Source organism: Protomyctophum bolini (genome assembly GCF_963924005.1).
Source record: "Protomyctophum bolini genome assembly, chromosome: 18".
Lineage (NCBI taxonomy): Eukaryota > Metazoa > Chordata > Actinopteri > Myctophiformes > Myctophidae > Protomyctophum > Protomyctophum bolini.
In genome coordinates, this window is record NC_137879.1 from 11,754,126 (window position 1) to 11,768,157 (window position 14,032).

The 14,032-nt window shown below is 43.5% G+C and overlaps 2 protein-coding genes across 3 annotated transcripts in view; one reads left to right on the forward strand and one right to left on the reverse strand.

The window, feature by feature from the left end:
- Positions 1-14,032, forward strand: part of LOC308332578 (dual specificity phosphatase 29-like) — a 245,821-nt gene that overhangs the window by 201,539 nt on the left and 30,250 nt on the right. The gene's annotated exons all lie outside the window — the stretch shown is intronic.
- Positions 1-14,032, reverse strand: part of vclb (vinculin b) — a 39,090-nt gene that overhangs the window by 12,113 nt on the left and 12,945 nt on the right. Inside the window, exons 3-9 of one of the 2 annotated variants that reach the window (XM_080788530.1) lie at positions 9,906-10,056; positions 8,094-8,202; positions 7,577-7,699; positions 7,185-7,345; positions 3,005-3,095; positions 1,745-1,892; positions 252-405 (exon numbers count right to left, since the gene is read on the reverse strand). In XM_080788530.1, the coding sequence (XP_080644656.1) occupies positions 252-405; positions 1,745-1,892; positions 3,005-3,095; positions 7,185-7,345; positions 7,577-7,699; positions 8,094-8,202; positions 9,906-10,056 (937 nt within the window). Of the gene's footprint in view, positions 1-251; positions 406-1,744; positions 1,893-3,004; positions 3,099-7,184; positions 7,346-7,576; positions 7,700-8,093; positions 8,203-9,905; positions 10,057-14,032 lie in introns of both variants that reach the window. The other variant, XM_080788529.1, reaches the window with a different exon arrangement.

Here is a 14,032-nt window from a genome sequence, read left to right on the forward strand (position 1 = left end):
GCAGGGGGCATGGCAAAAGGACACTCAAAACGCCATTTCGCAGTTTGACATAAAGCAGTCAATTTCAAGGATAAAGGAAGACCTATGGATTGTGTGATATATGGTAGCGATTGTTAACTCAAGGACTACCTCAGCCCACCTCCCCCATAAAAATATTTTCCTTATAAGAAGGCATATCACAATATATTGTTGTCTTTAAATGGGCCTCTAGTAGCACGTGGACCACTGGCTGAGAATAGCAATGAGCTCACCTGGGCAGCATCAATCCTCTTGGCGATAGCCTGCTTGGAGTTAGTCATGGCTTCCAGTTTACGGGCAGCGTTTTCCACCTTGCCTGTGAGCACGTCCAGGCCCTGGGACACCTGCTGGGCTCTCTGCATGGCAGCTGGAGACGCACCTTGTCCCCTGGGACGGTACACAGAACACATGTTTCATACAAAATAATAACCTAACATTGCACCTTGAATAGTGTCCTTATGTTTATATAATGCACAGCGGCTGCTATGCTCACCCCCCCCCCCCCCCCCCCCTCTTGTATTTCTCGGAAAAATGACACGATATGAACTATGCACAAAAACGAGTTTCCCACTTTTTTACTTTTAAAACTGATAATGCCCAAGCATTTTCCATACCATGGTTTGTTAGCCACTGCATTCCATTGATATGGAACGGTTAGTACGGTATGAAAATAGAGTTTCAGACTTGAAACTTGCTTGAGATAGTATCCAACACACTAAATATCATTTATTTGCCAGGTTAGGTTTATTAACTTGACAAAATATTGTCCATGGCTTATTATTAACCACAAAATTATGTTTAGAAATGACTCAATTATTCAGGGAAAGAAATTAACATAATGCAAAACCGTAAAATAAAGCTACAGTGTATTAACGGAAAACTTGTTATGTACTGTATGATCTATGGCCGAAGCCATGTGTAAACAATGATTGACAATTTGACATGTTCGATACTTTAAATAGTTCTGGAATACAATTAACAATTTGTGCTTTCAAATCTGAACGGCTATGTTACAAGACAAAGCTCAATGGGATATCTCAAGTTTTTATAGAAATCCAAGCCGGGTCTAAATTAGATTATGGATTAATACAAAACAGATGCTTTTAATCTTGCCGAGGGGTCCCTGGTGGCAGTCAGGGACCCTTCTGGCTGGATATCACTTACAGTGCACTCTCTCATGCTATAATCCTCACTAACATACTTAGCGCCTTACACTTCCCATTTGGCATGGATGGAAACCAATGCTACTGTGCAAGGGGGCAATCAAATTACCCAATGAAAATTAAACGTGGGTATGTAGGAACGTGTGATATAGCTACAAGACATGGGTGTGTCCAAATTCTTGGGTGACACCGTTGTACAGCGTATGAAATAGGGCTCAAGGGGTTACGGTAATCGGATGAATTGATTATGTTTGTTTTGTTCATGTCGATTTGTAAAGAAGGGAGGAGTGACCCATGGGTGTAAATGGTAAATGGTTCATTTATATAGCGCTTGCCACTTTTATCCAAAGCGCTTTACATAAACTGCGCATTATGTTCACCCATTCACACACATTCACACACATTCATACAGAGAAAACCATGCCACCCCGGGATCGAACTGGGAACCTTGGGGTTCACGTCTGGCCACTCTACCGACCACTCTACCCCCTGATCCACTGCCGACACAATGGTGTGTCAAACAAAAGTCAAAAGGCTCGAGAAAGGTGTTAAAGGTTTTATACCTGGCCCGCATCTCAGACACTTGATCAGTCATCTGCCCCAAGGTTTTGGATGTGCCCAGGATGTCTCTGCGCTCTTTCCCTGCACACAGCTCGCCCACCTTCCCTGCTTCGTCCAGGATCTGACGGATGGCCTGCTCTCCTGCATCACCTTGAAACCAATAACAACATGCATATGCTTCAACTCAAATTGCACTTTATCATCACATCATACGTTTATAAGATGTAAAAGAGCTGGTGAAATTATAATTTTTGCTAGCTAGCAATGAACAATTTGCAAGTCTCTTGTGCAAATTAAAGATATCATATAGCAGTCTATGTAAATCGCCAGCTTTGGATAAAAACACAGTCATATGATACATAGGGCTGTATTTTGCGTGTCTTAAGTACCAGGTCTTATTCCCTAACTTGAGTAAACTAAAGACCTGGAGGCGTGATCAATGCCATTTGGCTATTCTGAGTGGCCAAAGAGCATTGACCACGCCTCCAGGTCTTTAGTTTACTCAAGTTAGGGAATAAGACCTGGTACTTAAGACACGCAAAATACGACAGTGCAAATGAAAGGGGAGCATGTACAGTAGAACTGACATGGTCATGGGCATGGCACTAGCTTAACACCAAATTCGCACCAGCAGCGGTGAGCAAATGTGCATATTGCGGACATTTGTAAAATAGGCGTGTCCAAGGTATGAATGTCACACACACAAATGAGCGAGCTGTAGTCCAGCAACATCTCCGCCGCTCCCAGCAGCTGTGCCTGGCAAGACAGCTAGGGAAGTAGGGAGGCAGAAGACACTCAATGCTCATCTCTGGAAGCTCGTTTGAAAACAGTCTAACCATTTTAGATAAGAAATAGGCCATGCAGTCGCTCAACCTTGATTCATTTAACACCTACAGTTGCTTCGTTAGCAACATTGGTAACTACCATATAGTAGTCTGTTGCTTTCCAGTGTGCTGTCTTGCCACACAGCAGACACGGCAAAGTTGAGAGAAATTCAACTTTACCAAGGCCGCTGTGTGGCAGTAGACCAGAATCTCTGCCATTTACCGACTCTGCCTCCTGCCATAGAGGGGAAAGCGGTGATTGGTCGCTCCTCTCAATGCATTGAACCTCTCCTTTGACGCTAAATACCATTGCTGGTGTGAATTCAGCGTAAAGCAAGACACTCGGTTTGAGTTCGTTCAGATTTTCTCTCTATTACACCGTATCATTTACTCTATTTATTTATTGCAAAAGAACAATTAGCATAACTTTTCCATTACCTGCTTGAGCATTTGGGTCCCTCAGCCAGTTCTTGGCATGGGACATCTTGGAATCGATCAGTCCTAGAGCTCTCTTCATGGCCTCTGTGTCCTTGTGGCCAAGAAGGAGGAGGTTGCAAAAATCAATGCATGGCTTGAAACGCAATCAATGCATCTCAACAAAACACAAGTCCATCCATGCCCCAATCAATAAATCATCTTTAAATCATGGTCTATGAATTTATAACTTGTTGATAGTGAAGAGATTCCATATACGGTCAAGAGGCTCATGAGAATAGATCTGTGTTGTGGCCGGGTCATGTATTCTGGCCAATGTTTGGACATGGGCAGATGTGTGATATCATTTAGAAAATTGGCCACACAACATAAGTCTAAATATAGATAAAATAAATAAGCTCAGTGATTTGCATGTTCAAGAACCACTCCACAATCTAGTCATGACTGTGACAGCAAACCATTGTAAAACAGTCCAATAATAGAAGACACATCCAGCAACCATCTTCAATGCACAGCATCACTACACGATAGAATCCATTCCTTACAGTTCATTTATCCTCAAAGAAAGTAGCAACGGAGAACTGCAAGGGTCCATTTGGTTCAATCTTTACTCTCTTTTGAGTTAAATTAAATCTGGGAACGTACAGTCTAATGTCTATCAGGCTGATCCTTTGACGGTGTTGTCCTGGACAGTCAGCTCTCGTTCAAAACTCACATCACAGCTGTCACTCGATCCTGTAGGTTCACACTCTATAACATACGACGAATTAGACCGTTCCTCACCCAGGAATCAGCCCAGCTCCTAATCCAGACAACAGTCTTGTCAAAACTTGACTATTGTAACTCCCTCCTTACTGGCCTACCAGCATGTGCACTTAAGCCTCTCCAGCTGATCCAAAATGCTGCAGCTCGCTTGGTCTTCAACCAGCCAAAATTCTCACATGTCTCCCCCCTGCTCCGCTCCCTCCACTGGCTCCCGGTCGCTGCCCGCACAGAATACAAAACCCTGATGCTGGCATTCAAAGCAACCAAAGGTATGGCTCCCCCATATCTTGCAAGTATGATCGAACCCTACAAACCCTCCCGCTCACTCAGATCAGCCAACGCAGGGAAGCTGGAAGTACCCTCACTAAAAACGCCGGGACAACGCTCCACACGTCCCAAACTCTTCTCCCTTCTGGCTCCAAAACTGTGGAATGCACTTCCCATTGCAGTCAGAACTGCAGCATCACTCCCAATCTTCCGCCGCAGTCTGAAAACCCACCTTTTCAGACTCCATCATGGCCCATAGCACTTACCCCACCCCCTTAGATAGCAATTCTAGTAGTCATAGCACGTCATAGTACATATGTGTAGCATAGTAGTATAGATGTATAGCTTATATGTATAGTTTCATTATAGATATTCCACTGTTACTTTCTTAGCTACGCATGTTTCATGATAAATGTCTTTATGTGATGTATTCCCATGCTTTTGTTCTTGCTTAATGTAAGTCGCTCTGGATTAAGAGCGTCTGCTAAATGCCTAAATTGTAAATTGTAAATTGTAAATTGTGCATGCTGTTACAATAACTCTTTCCCACTGTCAATAAAGAGCGTGAGGCACATCATGAAAGCCAAATAACGGTTCATTGTATCTCAATCAGAGCGGATGGAAATACAACAGTAACCCCATGATTTGTACTTGGTTGCGCGGAAGTTAGCAGATGCACAAGCTCACAAGACAGAGTTGCGCAGCGTGTCACATTGTGAGCATTAGATATCTGCTATTTTCGGTGCACAACACTGGCGCGCAACTAAGTACAACTCCGTCTCGAGACCGAGAGCATCTGGTGTCGACAGTGAGTCCATTCATTTGCCAAGTGTGCGGAACAAAGCACAGTTCTATGAGACATGTGGCGCAGTGGGAGACACAGTGGATGACTGGGTGCTGAAAGTGAGCTTGATTTTCATGGTACAATAATAGAGCTACACATAAAGGCAAGCGACTGTTCTCTATAATGCCCCTCATGTGAGTCTAATGATTATCAGGTTTTCAAAGAAATGCTCCACTCTACACTACTGTGGCTGGCAAACCAAAAGGGAAACGATTATTTGTATTTATTTTTTACTTGAAATATGCAGTGAAATGTATGCCCTTTTAAAATGAATATTAATTTGAACAGCTTGGCATGTGTAATAATGGCTGTTGACTGACGAAAGGCGCAATAAGGAATGAAAAAAAAAGGCGTGGAGGGGTGTGAACTGTGAAGTGATGTCATCACAGCGGTGTATGTGTAATGTCAGCAGACCCAAGTGACAAAGCTTGTTGGTTAAGAGGAATTTGGTGAGATGACAGATGAGCGGAAAGGATCTTTGACCAGCCTACTCATATCTTATGCAAGCACACACAATACAGTCTAGAGCCCAACCCACATATGGGTTTGGCCAATATATCAGCTACTATTCATGTACAACATTAAGAGGGTATGCACATGCATAAAGTGAGTGGCAAATCAAGTGTCAAAGTGAGTGACAAAGTGAGTTTAACGTTGTTTAATGCAATCAGATAGGACTTTTCTGTTTGGAACTTTGGATGTATGGGCTGTCAAGGCCCGAAATTAGTTTTTTTTTACCACTCAGTAGGCGCGTAACTTCTGGGTACGATGATGATGTCACATGCATACCCTCTATTGGCAATTATGTAGCCGTTAGAGTTAAGTGGATAAATGAAATAAAGTTTGCCTCAAGTGCATTTAATTGTTCCTTGTATAATTAAAACAATAATAATAATTAAAACTTTTTGGCATTGGTAAACGGCAGTCTGGGACTCTCCAAAATCTGGATTGGACCCAAAATTCTGGGATCGTTCTAGTCTGCTCATATCATATATTATATCATATCAATACAGTCACACCTACAGTATGGGATGTTACTCTGTATGCTAGGTTGGATTAGTAATGAGGATTGTGTAAGGTTAGAGGCCATGTTTAGTATTCATGTATTCAGGTTTGTCTGAAATAGGAAAAGGGCAAACTGCATTTCATACAATGTTATATATGAAGCAAATAAAAAAGTGAGTGTGAAGGGGAGGGGTCAATACTTCAGCTACTCAATTTGCTCAACAACCAAAGAAAACGTTTTTTTCCCATTCCATTAGCAGAGCTACAGTATTAACCACTTTCAACCAGTCCCTAATTTTGTCATAATAGGCAAAATCGGACAAATTCAAAAAATGTTTTAAAAACAGCAAAAAAATAGCCAATCTACAAGCTTACGACACGCCGTGAGCTTGTAGATCATCAGCCACTTCCGCTATTCGATGGTTTAAATGCATGTCACATCTGCTGGGCTACTGAAAAGCACGCATGGCACAAGACACACATCTACCAGACATGCTGCTGCTGCACAACCACAGGCCAAGACAGGTAGAGCTTACCTTCTACAGGGGGGGGGGGACAGGGGAGAAGGAAATGGTGAAAAGAAAGGAAGAACAACATAAATAAATACAAAATGTTTCACCGGACACAGAAGTACCAAAACCAAGACCAACACAAATGAGTCCAGAAAGCCGAGAAGAGGCACAGGGAGTTCATTTGGAGAGTAAAAAAAGGGACATTGGAGGGGCAGTGCATGCTAAGCAGAAGGAATGCAGGGTAAAAGGGGATAAAAGTAAAAATAAACCAGCTACGCTGCACGCAGAGAAATTCAAAGAATTACCTTCTTAAATGGAAACGCATGACTATAAAATAAGCTTGAAGTAGCAATGCAACAACAGCCATTTTGACCTCATAATGAGGTCATGCTACAAGAAAGAAAATAAAATAACAAAATACATTTCTTATCGAGGAAGGAAAACTAAAACTTAACAGTAAAAAATTAGGTTACTGTTCAGCCTGCAGCCTTCCCTCCCCCCCGCGGCATTCTGGGAGTGTGTGAGAGAGCACGATTGAGATGGCGTGTTGGGGAACGAAATGCAAATTTTGCTGAACATGTAGAGCACTGCTGTACTAATTTTGAAGTACATGGACCCGAATGAACAACGCACACACACACACACACACACACACACACACACACACACACACACAATGGCTTTAATAGGAAATAGGAAAATGTGTGTGAAAGAAGTAATAGCCTTTGACGAATCGCGGTATGTCAATTTGCTACATCTACGTCTGCATGATTCTGTGCATACTGCGTACCTTGTTGGCCCAGGCGTCCTCATCCCAGGACGTGAGCTGCAGCACTCTGATGATCTCGTTTATCTCGGCACTCATCTTCTCAAAGGTGAAGTTGCGGTTCTTCAAGGCCTCCTCGACCCCCTGGCTACCAGAGGTCTTTGTCGTCACAAAGATCTTGATGCCTACGGGGCATGACAATTTAGGACATTTAAACAAGCATGCACAATTAATTATGAAATAATAAGAGAACAAGAGAGAGCACAATACTGAAAATGTATAATGTATATAAGGTCACAATGCATCACGCACACACAAGTTGCTGTGCCCAGAAATGTGTGCACGAAATGTGTGTCTCTGAAGTGACATAGAACCTATGGATTTAAAAAAAGAGATGGTCAGTGGAGCGTGGTTACCTGATATGAGGACGGGAAGCAGCTCTTTAACCGTGTTCATGGAATTGACCAGCATCACACGGTGCTCCTGGTGGGTCAGCTCCTGCTGTCTCTCATCAATCATCTTCGCCATCTTCGTCATCCCTGGACACAGGCAACAAACATGAAGGAACACACACAGACCACGGTTGGACAACATAGCCATATTATATTGATAGTGTGATAGGAGACTTGATACTACAGCATGTGGGATTTGGGATATTATATTATCATGATATCGCATAAAGTGCCCTTTAATCACTTAAGTTTTTCTTAACACGTTACACTTTACACTATTTTTTACACAAAAATAGCTTTTGGGAAACAGTGGACTTCACTAGAGGACCTACCCGGTCCAAGGTTCTCAAGTCCTCCATGGACTCCACCACCTCTGTGTTAAATAGATAGAGGACCTACCTGGTCCAAGGTTCTCTGTGTTAAATAGATAGAGGACCTACCTGGTCCAAGGTTCTTTGTGTTAAATAGATAGAGGACCTACCTGGTCCAAGGTTCTTTGTGTATGTGATCAAGTCCTCCATGGACTCCACTACCTCCGCCACTGTCAGGTACTCCAGGATGCCTTTGCACACACGGATTATTTTGCGCACCTGCAACAATGAAGGACATGAAGGCACAACAACATCAACACAGGCTGAATGAAAAGGAACAAAAACCTTTTTTTTTTATTCACACGGTCGGTGAGGTTAGGCGTTTATTGTAAACCCCTCACTCACAGTCCAATTAGCCTCGCTCACATTATATTGGCATGCTGTCTCTTTTGTTGAACTACCGTTTCCAGTCGCGAGCGCGTGCGTGTGTGCGTGCGTGCTGCCAGTGCTGGTTCAACAGATTCTGGCCCATCACCACTATGGCTATACTGAGCTGTCCCTGACCCGTATTCTATTCACCGCTGACTGAACACTCCTGCTGACTGCTGCAGACAGCAGTCGGTGGCCTGCTGTCCCGCTCACTGAGAGCCCATCCACCGGTATTTTTGCCTCCCCCTCCCCCCCACACTATTTAACACTTGGAAGTGTGCAAGTGTGTGAATGTGTGAAAGAGATAATGAGAATGGTTCTCGGTTCACAAACACATTAATGTGTAACACGCGACACGCCGCGGTTAATCTAATATAATGCTGACACGCCCTTCAAACAATGGAGTTGTTTCTGCAGCACTGACTCAGCCTTTACCTGGACGGTGAAACTTGTAAACATGAGAATTCCCCCCCGTGGCAACATTATCAGCCATGTCCATGTAAGGTAAGACATGCCAATGGGAATGGGGCTTCAGTTCACTACCCAGAAACATCTCTGTTTCCTTAAAGCGTAGAACAAATATCTGTTCAAAATTACATATTGTATTTTTTCACGCCTGCAGCTGGAGTTCCATTTATTTGAGTTATTCAATACATTGCCTGCATGTCGACCACAGTGAGTCGGTGATTAGAATTCTGTTCTAACTCAACTGTATGGCTGTGACTCCAGATCTTTAGTGGAAGCCTACAATATCTCTAAAAGGTATGTGGGGGGCGTCCGCTGGCCTAGCGGTACAGGCGCATATAGGCACATGATTGACAGCGTATTGCTGGTTCGAGTCCCGATCACGACGACCTTTGCCGTGTGTCATTCCATGTCTTTCTCTCTCTCCCCGTTTCCTATCAATAAAAATATCTTCCAAAAATGAGGATGTTCTTATTGCGTATACTGGTAACAGTGTTTTAGACATGGTGTAATAACCGGTGGTCTCTAGGTCAGTGTGGTTCTGGACCTTTTCAGGCCGTGACACCCGCAAAAAAATCATATATGTCAAATTTGTCAATCATATACCATGACAAGCACTTGGAATTGTAGGAGTTGAGGCATAACATTTTGTTAAATAAAGTTAAATAAATATAGTGAAAATAGCAGATCTATAAGCTGACAACACCTCATGTTGTGAGGGCACTACTAGGCTGTGTGAGCTTGTAGATTGGCTATTTTCAAACAATTTGCCTCTTTCTTTTATTTTTTAGCTTTTTCTGCCTTTATTGATAGGTTGAAATTAAGGTTGAGATGGGGGGAAGACATGTGGCAAAGGCCGAAATGGTCTTATTTCCAGGTATTTTTTTTAAAGTCCTTAAATTGTCACTTAACTGTCATCTGGGTCGGGGTCGACCCCAGATGACAAGGTTGAGAACCACTGGTCTAGGACTAGGTTACTCTCCAAAATGGGTCTCGGAGCCAACAGTCTGGCATGGGGTCAGGCTCTAGTCTAGTCTCAGCGAGTAGTACGCAGCCCGCTGTGGGCTTACTATTACAGCAAGCCGTACCTCAGCCTCGTCAAAGGTCAGGAGCAGGTCAGAGGTTCCAGAGAGGATGCCCCGGGAGCCATCGATGAGGTAATCGCGAGCAGGTACCGAGTAGGGATCAGCTTTCAGCATGGATGCAGCCTGGACCAGTTTGGTGCAGGCATTTTCAACCCTACGGAGAGAAGGAGAAGGCTGGTGAGGAAAACGAGAACCAAAAAAAAGAAGAAATGCCCAAAATGTCATGCTTGGTATCCTCGGTGAGCTCCAAAAAGCTAGATGGCCATTTAAGCATCATGGAAGCAGCCGATTGTGGGTAGGGTAAGTGAAATTCTTTGGTTAAAACAAAGTTGTTTTTTGTTGAAAAGGTTAAATCACTCTATTCTGATAGTAAGTAATCATCATTGCTGGGGATTACTGGGTGGAGGCCACTCCCCCCTTCTAGTGGAGTAAAGTGTTAAGCACTTCCGGGGTATCTGTCTAAAGCTCTAAGCTGTAGGGCGTAGGCATAGCATAACAAACACGGATTGTGTTTGTTCAGTGACAGTAACAGTCTCTCTGTCTCTCCAGCGCTTTAACGCATTTAGGACCGACATCGAAATTAGAAAAACAAATCTGTTCTAAATCCTAACAAATTTCTGAAAAACCTCATGTTTCTATTTCATGTCAAGGACCACAAAAATTATATGTAATTGGCCACCGACCCCGAGCTGAAAAGATGTTATTCCAGGGACCCCCCCAGAAGCAAAGATTTTAGTTAAAAAAGGTCCCTGTTAAAGAATATATATTCAAAGATTTGCGCCACATTTTCACAGTTTTTCATAAATAGCAGATCTACAAGCTCATAGCGCGCCACTCGGTTCAACAGCTAAAGCATGGGTTTTCAACAGGTGGTCCGTGGACCACTGGTGGTCCGTGAAGGTGTTGCATGTGGTCCCTGACCATGCATTTAGTAATGTAGGAAAGTTGTATTGACCACAAGTTGAGAAACAATGCAGTAAATAATCTGGTGACAAATGATGACACATCGATGTTGTCAGTTACTGGGAAGACGGATGTAAAGAACTTCCACAGAAAAGTGAGTTAAAATCTCAAGGGAAACCGTACCGGATTGCCTGGTTGAGTCACCATTATAAGGAAATGTGCCCATAATGAATCGCAAGTGTCTGCTTACTGAGTCATAGAATAAGTTAACAGCAACATGAGTTTAATATGGAAGGTTAATTTCTTTCCCCCACACCACGACCATATCCCCCCCTCCCAACACAACAATGGTACTGGGCCCAAAATTACAGTATCGGTCGGGCTCTCGCTCTACTACATTGCACCACTATGGCAAGTGTTACTATGCAGAAGGCGCAGGTGGATACCAACATTTCTTCTTCAGTTTACTGTCCTGGAGCAGATCATACTGTAAAATGGTGATGTCTGGTGGCAAGTGTTCTCTCAGTAGGACAATGCAGAGAAGAGCATCTGCAGAGCACAGAATGCAAGCTCAGTGGATTGGCTTCAGCCCCGGTACAATACATGCCACCTGCATGTGAAAGGCTCCAGGGACATTGCACACAAAGAGTCAGGCAGAGAGCCAAGATCTTACACATGTTCCAATTCCCACAGAATCCCCACTTCCTCCTACCACTGCCTGCAGGCCAAACGTTCCTCCAGTTAATAGGGGAGCATTCATTATCAGTATTTTCCACATTCTAAAAAGGCCAGACAAGAGGAGCTAAGTTTCCATTCTTCCAAGGATACAGCAGGCTAATATATGTGCATAGCATCAAGGATTATGCGCACATGTGTGTGTGTGTGTGTGTGTGTGTGTGTGTGTGTGTGTGTGTGTGTGTGTGTGTGTGTGTTCAGCCTACAGTGCCCTTTAGCGTGCGCTAGCGAGAGACAAGACAGCCATGCATTAACCGGAGCCCTTCCTCAGACGCTATATTTAGTGAAGGTGACACATTCTGCTGCATGTGCTGATGGATGACGACAGGGTGACGACGTGACTCTGGTGGGGGGGCGGGGTGGGCGCCAAATGTGTCGAGCCTGATGACCTAACGTTTGTGCCAATCCATTTCATCCCAACCTTGGGGATGGATGTCCCCGGGGCCTGGGTCCTGTCCCGGTGTCCCCAACCCACACACACACACACACACACACACTCCCACTACTGTAGTCCGTCGCACGTTTAAGAAGATGCCGCACTGTGAACAACAGCTGGGCTCAAATGAATCATATTTGTCTAATTATGTTGAGTATTTTTATACAATATAAATAGTACGACCGCAAATATTCATTGAGGCATTTAGACCCTGTGGTGTCGGGTTCGTTGGACACCTAATGGTTGACACAATGATGTCAATAAAGCAATTTGAAGCAGAAGCCGTTCGGACATCGTTGCAACCTCTCTGTCGGACACACAAAACTTACGGATTGGAGCTTTATAGCATGTAAATAAATTAAATAAAACCTTACTTGTAATGTAATGTGTGTATATAGTATACGTTGTATATCCGCACCATGGGCAACCGGGCCTTCTGCCACACAGCCCCATGTCTGTGGAACTCTCTCTCCATTCACCTGAGAGCACCACAGTCCACTGACTCTTTTAAGAATGGACTTCAGACCCACCTTTTTAAGAAAGCTTTTCCCTAAACATGTTTTACTGCTAATGATGTGGCTTACGCTTATTTTATTGTATTTTTTTCCCTTTTTTTTGCCATGCTTTTAATCTCTGTAGCACTTTGAGATTCGTAAGAATGTAAAGGCAAGCGCTTTATAAATAAAATGCATTATTATTTGTATTAGTATATAACACACAGTATATAATCATGGTGAGCTAGGAGCGGGGGGAAATGCCGCTCTAGGGGGCTGTCGCGCCCGATATCCACTCGTGTTTATGCCCTACCCACTCCGCTCCCCGGAGCTCATCGTGATTTGGGTACTTCTCGCTGGGCGCTCCTCTCAGACCCGTCTTTTCAGCAGCAAAGAAATATAAAAAAATTAGTTTTTTTGCTGCGTGTCCGAAACACGCAGGACGTGTCTTTAGGTCGGCTTGGAGAGGCAGCCGGTTCTCGCTCCGAGTTCCAAAATCATCCATCTCGGCTAGGGATGGCAGAATTAACGTCATCTCTGCCGATTAATAATCGATTAATTGAACCCCCCCCCACCCCCCCCAAAAAACGTGCCATGGTCACATAACCATTATATGTTGAGTGCATGCTTTGATGGTTACAGTTTTATAATCAGTTTTGATGAGTAAACCTTTGTGGAGATCTTCTCAGTTCTCATTGTATGCTAGTTACTGCCATTCAGGATGGAAAATTAAATCCATTTGGATTTGGGGAGAAGTAGTTTCATAAGGGGCTGGTATGTATTACTTGATATAAACAGAAAACGTTCAGTTCACTCTACAGTCTACTCTACACTCTACTCTACAACTGCCTTCATTTCATCCGATTGTCTGTCTGGCAGGCACTTAACAAGCAAACTGTGTCTGTTAGAGAGAGGGGCAGAGAAGAGTGGTTTTGCTCAACTTGATTTATACTTATATTCTCCACTCTGATGAAGGTACATGTTCAGCCTTACTTATTAGCCTATATTTTGGCTATTAAAAAAAGAAACAAATAAATATTAAAATCGATTAATCGGAAAATCGATTAATCGGCGGCATCCCTAATCTCGGCTCCCCCCTCTGCAACCACTCCACTCACATGCTCAAGATTATGCAGTATATATAAACTGTATAATCTATTCATTAACTTGCTTTAGTTGCTTATTTTGTTCATTTATTCAATCACTTCTATAGTTGTGAACTAAAAGCAGCTGTGAGTCACAGTGTAGGATCTCATTCATGGGCATGGGGTCCATGCTGGAGGCCTTTTCTGCTCTAAGAGCTCCTCTCTGGGCAAAGAGTCTTCTGCTTAGTATTTATATTACACCGGGGCAAGACTGAGGCACTTAACATGCCATGTCTGACCTTTGCCTGGGTACAAACGGCCATTACTGCAACAGATAAAGAGAGAGGCAGAGAGAGAGAGAGAGCCAGAGAGGCTGGTGGGTTGAACATTCAGGAAGGGTTATTTGTTTCATTGAAGGCATTGTGACTCTGATGTGTGAATCAATAGAATTGAGGAAGTTTACAACACAGAGAGAGA